This window comes from Gavialis gangeticus, unplaced genomic scaffold (assembly GCF_001723915.1).
Source record: "Gavialis gangeticus isolate Ggan-Ray unplaced genomic scaffold, GavGan_comp1, whole genome shotgun sequence".
NCBI lineage: Eukaryota > Metazoa > Chordata > Crocodylia > Gavialidae > Gavialis > Gavialis gangeticus.
In genome coordinates this window covers 66,413,842-66,424,847 of record NW_017729030.1, presented here as the reverse complement: position 1 = coordinate 66,424,847, position 11,006 = coordinate 66,413,842, and the positions used below count along the sequence as shown (strand labels likewise).

The following is an 11,006-nucleotide window of genomic DNA, read 5'->3' as shown; positions in this document are numbered from 1 at the left end:
GACCCGGGGCGGGGGCGTGGCCTCCGTTCCCTTCCCTAGTGTCGCAATCCAACCAGAGCGACCAATCTCTGCCCGCCTTTGCCCCTCGCAAGCTCGAGCTGGGGCGGCTGAACTGGTCTGCGCACGCGCAAAAGTAACCAGCCTAAAGCAGCCTACTCGCTCACGCACGTAAGTAACCTGCCTTCTTTGCGCATGCGCACACGGCCTTTGGCGCGGGAGGGTCACGTGGCCTTCCACCAGCCCCTCCTTTCCCCAGTTAGCGTCACGCGAAGGGGGTGGGGCCCTGGAAAGAGAGCCTCAGTCTGAGTCTTTCCCGCCGGAACTGCTGGTGTCGCCGCCATGGAGGAGCAGAAGGAGAACTGGCTGCGGGGCGGGCACCACGAGGCGCCGGCATCTGCCCCTGCGCCCGCCCCACCCAGCCAGCTCGCGGCCCCGGCCCCCGGCAGCACCCCCAGGGTAGTGCTCCCTCGCGCGTGCGGGGGGGGAATTGCGTCACTACCACGTGACCAAACGGTCTGCAGCCAGTTGCCGGGGCGGTCACGTCACCTTCCAACTGGCCCCGTAGAATGTTGGCAGGGGCCCCAGTCAGTGTGCGTATGCGCTGGGCAGGGTGGGGCGGACTCGTCCCAGCGCTGGGGCGGCGAGGCACGGGCAGAGCGGAGGGCCGGAAGGAACCTCCGAGCGGGGCAGCCCACGGTTCACGGGTCGAGCTTTCCCTGGCCTAGTGCTGGACTTGGGGCAGGGCAGGAGCAATGCTCCCAAGCGCCCTGACCTGCCACGGGAAGCAGGGGTGGGAGAGTGCTGTGGGTGCCTGGTTGCAAATGATGAGAGGCTGAGGGGACGGGGCTTATTTAGTTTGGCAGAGAAGAATGAGGTGGGGTTCATTGCAGCCTTCAACTACCTGAAGGGTGGTTCCAAAATGGATGGAGCCGGGCTGTTCTCAGTGAGGGCAGATGACAGAACAAGGAGCAATGGTCTCAGGATGCAGCAAGGAAAGTTTAGGTTGGATATTAGGAGGCACTTTATCAGGAGGAGGGTGGTGAAGCACTGGAACAGGTTACCCAGAGAGGTGGTGGACTCTCCATCCTTGGAGGTTTTTAAGACCTGGCCTTGGCTGGGATGATGTAGTTGGGGGTGGTCCTGCTTTGAGCAGGGGGTTGGACTAGATTGGTGTTTCTCAACCCATGGATCATGACCCAAAAGTGGGTCACAAGAATATATGAAAGGGTCACAAACAAACTAAAACTGGATCAAGGCTCTTTGGGTGGATGTGATATTGTTTATTAGTTGCTCTAATAAAAGAAATCGCATCTACCCAAAGAACATTGCCTGCGTATGTCCTTAGACCAACATGGCTACAAACAACAGCCCTGCAGGAATAGATCAACAAACTTCAAAAATGGATTCTCCTTTAAAGGAGAAAAATGTGGGAAGCTGTGGCTTTTCTCTTGTAGGTTGGTAGAGTTCCAGCTTGTGAGGGGTTGCTTGGGGCTGTTTGGGATTTCCCCTACCCCACACACTGAGGAGCCTGGAGGTGGGGGGCAGTGGGTCGGGATTGGCCATCAGTATTTACAAATGGGTCCTGGTACAAAAAAAAAGTTGAGAACCACTGCACTAGACCAGTGGTCTCCAAAGTGGGGTGCGCACACAATTCATTGGGGTGCAGGAAGAAAATATTAGAACTTCTATTTAGATGTATATTTATATAAATATACATATATTGGGGATGCATGCTCAAAAATTTTTTATTGATAGGGGTGTGCGATCAAAAAAGTTTGGAGACCACTGCACTAGGCGACCTCCTGAGGTCCCTTCCAACCCTCCTTTTCCATGATTCTATGTCACTTGTTAAATGTGGGACAGATCCGAGAAAGATGGCTAGGCCTGGTATACAGAGAAAGATAAACTCCACATCGCGCATGTTGATCTGACTGGGGTAAAATGCTTTCCCCATCTCAGATATGGCAGTTGTTGTGATCCTGAGAAGAGCAAGAGCATCTAGCCAAGAAACTCTGAGATTTATTTTTAAATCCCAGCAGGAGCATTGGCATAGCCTTGGCTGCAGCCAGCAACCACTGCTTCTGAGGAAGGCGGAAAACTCTCCTGAAACCTGTAGCAGCAGGAGGTGAAAAAAGTTTTTTCCAGCATAGGTAGCAACCAACAAAGCCCAGAAGTAGGGGAAAAAATTGAGCACTCGCTTCTTTATGCTGTGCCCTGGGGGCTGTAAATACAACTCCACACATTGCACTCCCTAATTGGAGAGCCAGAACTCCCCACTTCTGTTATCCTGTTCCTCTCTATAAACTTACTGCAGCTACTTCAGTCTTTCATGACCAAGCTGGTTGTAGAAGTCTGTTTCATTCTTTTGCTAATGAGCATAGGCATCTCCAGTTTTGAATCTGTAGATGAAAATTGCCCCATGACTTCAGGTACTTACGATGGGATCAAAGTGAACTTCTTGAAGGTTATTCTTTTGCCCAATAGGGAAAAACTTCATAGATGGTCTTGAGACTTTAAAAATACAGGCAAGTTTTAAAGCTTTGCCATGCAGCCCTGTATTGTCCTGCATGGTATTACTGTTAAAGTGTTAAGTTGTAGGGAGTCTGGCTCCCTGTGCCCCAGCACCTTTAGAGTTCAGCTGTGCAGCCCAGTAAGGCTTTAAGCTTTCCATTGTTGGGGGAGGCTGTTGACACTCTTTATCCTAGCACCTGAAAACCCCCACCATGCAGCCTGATACTGGGTTGCACAGTAAAGGTTTAAGCTTACCAGGCTTCCTATATGCCAGGACCTTAAAACACACGTGGTGCAACTGGGAGGACCAGTTCCTGATCCCAGGCTTCACAGTCTGAGGAATTTTATCCCAAATCTCCAGAATCTCATGTTCTGCCATGCATGTCCAGTTTTAATTTCCTGTCTTTTCTGTCTTCTCTGTGTTGTGAAGATGGTATTTCAAAATGGTGGTTGCACTGTTTGTTTTATTTTTTTAGATATAGGAACTGACTAGTGCCTACTGCTTATGACTAAAATTGTGTGAGATTGCACTGTTTTTTGGTGGGGGGTTAATTATTTAGCATCTGTTTTGGCTTCCTTAAATTAATTGCAGAATTTTTCTTCTAGGGCCAGCATCACTGTAGACTGGATGGACAAGACCATAATGAAAAAATTTCCACCTGCCATTCTAATGATTTCAGTGACCCAATTTACAAAGAAATTGCTATAACTAATGGTTGCATTAATAGGATGAGTAGAGATGAGCTGAGAGCCAAACTTGCAGAGTTCAAGCTTGAAACGAGGTAAAACTTAATTATGAGCATGTTGGTCATCTTTCAGAAAGTCTGTTGTAATGCTTTCTTTTGTTGCATGTGGAAAAATGAGATCAACATTTGACTTCCTATAAAATTTCTTGAATAACCTCTGTCTTCTGAGTCTTTGCAGTTCAAATCAGTGATGTTAATGCACAAAGATGGTAGAAAGACTACATATGTTTTATGCTTCTTGGCAAATGTCATTTGGCATCCTTTCAATGGGGAAATGTTAGTAAGTATATTAGGGGCTCAAATATGGTAATTCAAAAAGCCCAGATTTTAGAAAACTAAATGTGCTTGTTAGTGATTATTTGCATTGCTGTACATGTAGGAACTCCAGTATCATCATGTCCCCCAGAATTGACCAAACAGAGAAAAAAACAGTCCTAACAATGAAGAGTGTACTGCATAAGTGTACAAGACAGATAAAGCATGCAGGGAAGGAGTATAACATAACAAGTTCGATAGTTTGACAGAATTATGTTACTTCTGTGAATTTTTTTGGTGAGGTTTTATTGAAAGATAATTCTCTAAATAGAGACACGGAGGGGAAGTGCCTGTGTGTCTGGATAGCTCCTCAGCAAGTTTTGTTCCCTGACCTCATATTGCTAGGGTTGTATGAACCCTGGAATGAGAGAACTTTCATATATAGTTTTGGGTTTTCCTTCTCAAATTCTGTACCTACTAGTCTCTACTTTCGCCAGCTCTGTTACCTGGATAGCATCCTTGTAAAATATACTTCATATAGGGAGCCAATAGTTTCTCAAAAAGTAAAATGACAAAAAATATGTTTTATTTGGTAGAAGAACATAATGCTTGATTGACAATGGTCAGTGAATTGTATCCTGCAAAGGTGTTTGTTTGTTTTTTTTTTTTAAACGGGGTCTTTTTACCCTTTACTGTAAAGGAGACCTGAAAGCATGTTTTTAAATGGTTATTTTTGCTTGCTTACTATTTTTAGAACTATAAAGGAGTGTTGTAGTTAGATTTCCCTGGTTTGTTTGAAGGATTTAGGACAGTTCCACTGATGTGGGTTATAAGGGCATATTATGTCTTTAATCAGTTTTCAGTACCAAAAGTAGTAATTAATTGCTGAAGTTAAAAATGTGTTTGATATGGGAGTTTCAAACTCATCTGGTGCTCTTCCCTTTTAAACTATTCGCTTCTTTCAACTTTAGTGATTTTACCATTTTAAGTTATCCACTTACAAAAATATTTAAGATTTTAATTATCCATTATACAAAGCCAAAAGAGGTGTTTGCTCAATTTTTTTCCCCCTTCTGTATGTATGTCTTTAAATTTTAAAGTCATGGTTGTTTTTAGTTAGTAAATCCAGTCACCTATTGGTAATTTCACACGGCATGTTTTTTTCCCCCAGTAGCATTTTTATAGCTGTGATGGTCTGTTTAGCATTTCTAGCAATTAATGTTGCCGTCACATGCCCTAGTGCCAAATTCCCAGGCCATTGAGTTTGAGGCCTCTGTTCTTCAACTTGGCTGAGAAGAGGTAGAGTGGACTGGAGCTGGAGTGTCAGAATCCTGGCATGGGGTGGGGAGCACTGGTAGGTCTTACAAGCTCCCACCTCCCTCCTTTTACCTTCCATCTCTGAGAGGGGAGAGGGAGGGGAAAGGTGGTGTTGTGCCCCAAGCTGCTGTAGTCTCCTCTAGAGCCTTCTGTCTGTCCCTAAAAGAAGCTACAACATTTTGAAACATTCCAGCTAGGAAAGGTCCAAGTGTGTTTCACCTGGAAACATTTCATTTATTAAATCTGTCTGTACTTCTTGGTACCCAAGCTTACCTAAGTGTGTAATGGGTAGGATCTGGCATAAAGGTCTGACAGGTATGACAGATGATGAACTATATAGCTGGGAAGCCTGCATGATCTCATTTTATTGTAAAATGAATCTTCCTTGAAGTGCGAGGTTATACAGATCTTAGCAGATACCTTTTTTATAGCAGCTCATAGTTGGCAAAAATATGGCACTGAAGCCACACTTGCATAGTGATCTTATGTATGGTTGTGTACAAAGGATTAGAATTACATTTCTGATAACTTTTCTGCTAATAAAATATAGCTTGTTTCACTAAAATAACTTTTAATAAAGTGATGTTAATATCCTCTTGAAAACGTGAAGAAATGGGATGCCCCGCTTCTTACATTGTAAACTGATTTCCTGGATACGTTATAATAAAGGATGGTCTTTTCCTTTCTTGTGCCCTGATTTCACTGCTTATTGTTTATTAAAAGTATGAGGGGGAGAAGAATAGGAAGGAGGAAAAAAGTAAATGAGACAAGCTATATAAGGGAAAATTCAGCAAAACCCATCCAACTTTTCTTATTAAAAAAAAAAATTTTGCCTGTGATTTTAAAACAAAGTTTACGGGGTTTTTTTTAGGATGTAATGCATTTTTTTGTGTGGAGAAGATTTAAAACATTTTCTCCCATTGCTTCCCCCCTCCATTCTTCTCTTTCCTGTGTTGTGAATAAGAATGTAGACAAAATGGTCATTCTGACTTTTAATAAAATCTGCGGTGTGTGGCTTTTTAACCAACTTTGATTGAAATGGTTGTAAAATACCTTTTTAAATGCAGTTTCTTTCCTCCTAAAGTAAATCTTTCCTTGTATATATAGATTGCTCGTTTACCCCTGGCTTGGAATATAGCAGTTTTTTACTAGGGACTCTTTCACAATAGTTCTTCTGATTATTTTATTAAAAAAGAAGGAACAGTTTACTCAAGATCTAGCCTCTTGTCATAATAATGCCAGCTTCTGGTTTGTTATCAGATCCATAAGCCGTTTTTAATTACTAAAAAGGAAAGCCTTCTTCTCTGTTGTTATGAGGCTATTATGAAGATAAAGAGAGCTTTCATTGTGAAAGCTTGTTACCTTGTTTTGATAATTCAGGTATTGGATTTGGCTTCATTTTTGGATGGAAGTAACTGTTAACATGAATGGAAATCTACATTGGAATACTAACTTGATTTTTTTTCTTCTCATTTCTCTAGAGGAGTGAAAGATGTACTGAAAAAGAGGCTTAAAAACTACTACAAGAAGCAAAAGCTGATGCAGAAGGAGCCCATTGATGGAGAGAGTTACTATGATTTTATCTGTGTTGTTGACTTCGAAGCAACCTGTGAGGAGGGCAACCCCCCTGAATTTATACATGAAATAATTGAATTTCCTATCGTGCTAGTAAACACTCATACACTAGAAATAGTAAGTCATCTAATTCCTCTACCTCTTGTGCTGTGCTCTTCTAGTTTCTTTCCTTCAGAAAATGAGTACCTGAAATGTTAGTTATAAAGAGATGCATTTTAAATGGAGTATAACCATTTTCTTTCCTAAAAATTCAGAAGCAAACATACCATTTTACCTCACACACTTTTTTCCTCTGAAAATTGGCCCTCTAAAATTGGGGTAAGTGTCTTAAGCAAAGAAACTTAAAATGATCTATGTTGCCAGTCTCCCTTAAGATCCCTTCCCATTCAGATAGACAACAAAATAGAATGATACTTGGCATACACACATTATCGTGGATTTTTGAAGTGATGTTTACCTGGCTACTTTGCTGAGCTAATGAGTATATATCTCCGTCTTATAGGTGAAGAATTCAAATAAGCTGAGAGACTTGTTGAAAGCCTCACTGCAAGTCAGGTGTGGAAATAGGACCCATGAATTCTTGACCCTTAGCTTTCACTTCACTATACTGTGCTGCCTTCTTAGAGCTGCTGCTACTGCAGAGTTATTTTTAGTAGGGTTGGTGTGGTGTTGTAGTCATGGTGATCCAGGAAGTGTAAGAGGCAAAGGGTTTTTTTTGGCATCTTTTATTGGGGTGATTGTATAGTCGGGAGAGATATTTGGTAAGCCTTTGGTCACAAAATCTTCTTCTTCAGGTCTGTGAAAGAAAAGGGCACAGCCTAAGCTAAATAACCACCCCCAAAAGAAAAGAAACCATAGTTTTTGTTTATCAGTAGGTGTAGGTGTAGTAGGCAACTGTTGATCCTGTGGATCATGGTATACATATAAGAGGTCTAGTTGGATGCGTGATGAATCCGTTTGTGGCTGGCGAGCCCACTTTGAGAGCAACACAGCTTGTTACAAGTTTCACAGATCTGTCTTTTTGAGTTGGAATCCAAATTTACAGCATGCTGCTTCCTTTTCTCTTGTTTTGCTTCTCTCCTCTGGATCAAAGCTGGCCAGGCCCAGATGTTCCCTTCAGGTTGGACAGGATTCTGCGTGCTCCTCCCAGCTTTCTGTGTTGATGTTGAATGACTTAATCATTTTTGGACACATTATGGTACTGTTATAGAGGGTGAACTTGCTTTCTAGAGCTGATTTGAATCTCGCTAAACCAGGGGCGGGCAATTATTTTGGGCAGAGAGCCGCTTACCCAGTTTTGGCAGGCTGTCGAGGGCTGCATGGGTAGCCCTGCCCCATGACAGGTGCCCCACCCCCTGGTCACCATCTTGGAACCCATGTCCCAATGTCTTGGGGCCAGTGTCCCAGGGCCAGCACTAGTGGGGCCCAAAGCGGGGCACAAGCTGGCAAGGGTCTATGGAGCTCGGCTGGCCTGGGCTGCACCAGCAGGGAGCGGGGAGCTGGCTCGGCTCCATAGAGCCCCTGCCAGTTGGGAGCCTGCATTCCTGGCACCCTGCTCTGGGTCCTGCTGGTGCTGGCCCCGGGACACTGGTGTGGGCCCTGTGCTTCCGCTGGCTCCCCGTCCATTCACACTGGATAGAATACCCACCCCTGCACTAAACAAAATATTTTTGAGGATATAGTTTTCTTCTGACATGGCCAATCCATAGCAACCTTCTTTTCTTGATAGTGGCTTTCTAAGCGTGTTTGTCCTGTGCGCTGCAGTACCTCTGTGTTTTAGTATTCTTTGTCAGTACATGAAAGCAGTCATTTAAAGAATGGAACATGGCAGTGAACTAGGAGCAAAGAGAGGTGTTCAGCAGTAGATTCAAAACAAGGAAAATGTAGTTGAATGGTAACCCAAGGCCAAGAACAAGATGATTCAAAAGGGAAAAGAGTTATTTCCTGTAGAAACAACGTCAAAGTGGGATTGGGAACAGAAATCCATAACCTTACTGGATACTAATACCCGTGTCCAGCACCTTTTATTTGTTAACCAAGATCCACAAACCTGGCAGCCCAGGGACCTCCCCCCATTGTCTCTGGCTTTGGTGCCATCAGGGAGGGAGTTTCTGGCTATGGCAATTCTCTTCTGTTTCTTTATGCTGCTGAAGCTGCCACTGTTTTCCTTAGGAAGCTAGAGTCCATTGACAAACTTCTAGCAAACACCTTATTAGTTACCATGGATGTCATATTTCTGTATGCCAGTGTCCTGCATGTGGATGGGTAACAAGTCATAAGGAATGTTATCTTCAGTGATGGCACTTATTTCTGCTTTCACCACTCTCATTCTTTGTCTTCACACAACTATTTTAGGTTTGGGGACTCCCTATACTTACAAATGAATGGCATTGCCATGAACACACATATGGCCCCACAATACACCTATATGTTTATCACAAATCTCCAAGTTCATTTCCTCTGCAGCTGCCGTCTCATTTCCCTAATATGCCTGGGGAATATCATCATCATATGGACAAATCTAGAGAGATTCTACCAGGGCTTTAATGATTTCCACCTCTCTATCAAACTGACACTTGAAGTCTCTGCCTAGCCATTATTTCTTGGATTCCACTGTGAAATTTTGCAATGTCTACATTATTGTATTGGATCAGGAAACAACCAACAACTGCAGCTCCTTCGTGCCACCAGCAGTCTTTCTAAGTGCACCACTAGATTCATCATTTGCAGCAAAACACTATGCTACAACTTGTATCTGCTCTCAGCCCACTTACTGGACTGTACACCAAGTATCTGCAACAGGCTTTCCTATACTTAAAATTCAATTCCCAAACCTTAGTCACTCAAATCAGTGGAAGCAGACTCAGGCCCTGCCCTAAGTTGCTACAGTACCAACCCTGTGACAAGGATAATGAAATCCCTATTGTCCTCATACTCCCTACCTCAAACACATCAATAATGACCTCTCTACTTGTTTTCAGTGACCCATTGCTATCTAAATGAGACAGCTGGTGAAATTCCTACATAAAAGAATTACATAAGAGCCTATGGCAGAATACCACTTCCTTCTTAGGCATTCCACCCCTGACCTCAAAGTAGCCATCTTCAAACAAAGAAACAAATGGGGGAAAAAAAACCTCTTTAAAAACCAGCTTAACTGTGAAATTACAGAATAAGAAATCATCTATGGCCTTGATTGCATTAACCATGGTTTCAGCTGTAGATTCTTCATCCTATTACTTGGACTAGCTGTTAACTATGATGTCCTTCCAGGTGCTAACTACCGTGTTCATCTCATTTGAGCTAACTAGCCTGCTTATTACTTCTTGTCAGCATCGGCTCTCCCGTCCCTTTCTTTTCTATGTAAAATCTTTTGTTTTCTGCCAGTCCTTTTGGAACATCTGATTAAGTAGGTTGTTTTATACAAAAGCTCATGCTTCTCTGAACCAGTTAGTTTCTAAGGTACCACTGTGCCATACCTTCTGCCTGATTTCAGACTTAACACGCCTTACCACCTTTGTCCACACTAGAAGGTCTTGTGATAAAGATATCTACTGGTTTAACTACTGACAAAACTATCCCACCATAGCTAAAGGTGAATTTATCTGTCCTTTTATGCTAGCTAGCATTCTGGGGGGTACTCTTTCCATGCAGTTCTGCTGTTTCTGTAAAATGTTTGAATCTGTCCTTCCCCTTTCACAGGAGGATACCTTTCAACAATATGTGAAGCCAGAAATTAATCCTCAGCTTTCAGACTTCTGCATTAATCTGACCGGAATCACTCAGGTAACATTTTTTCCTATCTGTTTCTTCAGAGACTGGTGTGAATGAAAGGGATACTTTGTCAAAGTTCAGCTACAGGTGTTATGCTTTAGGACAAACTACATTATAACTGCATTAAGAGGGGAGGGAGTTCTGCTGCTTTAAAACACGTTGTCTGTTCAATGTGACGTAAGGCTTTATGCAGGTAAATTGCTGCGACTTTTAACCTGTTTCATTAAGTGTTGAAGTTACAAGGTTTTGTAACTTTTGCATCTGTGTATAAACATGCAAATGCAACAGGTACATGAGACCACTTTTTACCAATATAATTTGATATAGTTGTTACATCAGTTTACATGCTCTGAAAGTTTTTAATTCTGTTTTTGCCACAGCTTAGCTATTTACAACTCATTTAATGTCTTTATGCAAGAACCTACAAGTATGTATGTAACACCTATGGATAGGGACCTACCTAATTCATGAAGGCTGCCTCTGTATTTGGCATGACGTCAGGTGTCAGTTTTTGCAGTGGGGTGTGTCGAGCCCCTCCATACCTCTGGCTGAGGGGCCCTGGAAGCCCTGTCCCTCCCTGGAGATTGACAGATGGCCACCTGTCAGTCTCTGGGGAGGGGCAGGAGTTCTGGGGTTCCTCAGACAATCAGCGGTGTGGGGGCCTGGCCAGCCCTCTCTAGAGATTGACAGATAGCTATCTGTCAATCTCTGGGGAGAGGTGGAACTTCCAGGGCCCCTCCATTGATATTTCCCGCCCCCCCTTCCTCCCTCTGTGCCCCAGGATGTCAAGGCTTTTGCTGTTTACAGTTGCTCCCCCCCCCCCCGGTT

The 11,006-nt window shown here is 43.4% G+C and overlaps 1 protein-coding gene across 1 annotated transcript in view; it reads left to right on the top strand.

Moving 5' to 3' along the window:
• The first annotated feature begins 284 nt into the window (after positions 1–284).
• Positions 285–11,006, top strand: part of ERI1 (exoribonuclease 1) — a 23,379-nt gene continuing 12,657 nt past the window's right edge. Inside the window, exons 1-4 of the mRNA XM_019522309.1 lie at positions 285–456; positions 3,118–3,293; positions 6,311–6,521; positions 10,107–10,190. Of these exons, the coding sequence (XP_019377854.1) occupies positions 340–456; positions 3,118–3,293; positions 6,311–6,521; positions 10,107–10,190 (588 nt within the window). The 5' untranslated portion in view covers positions 285–339. The remainder of the gene's footprint in view (positions 457–3,117; positions 3,294–6,310; positions 6,522–10,106; positions 10,191–11,006) is intronic.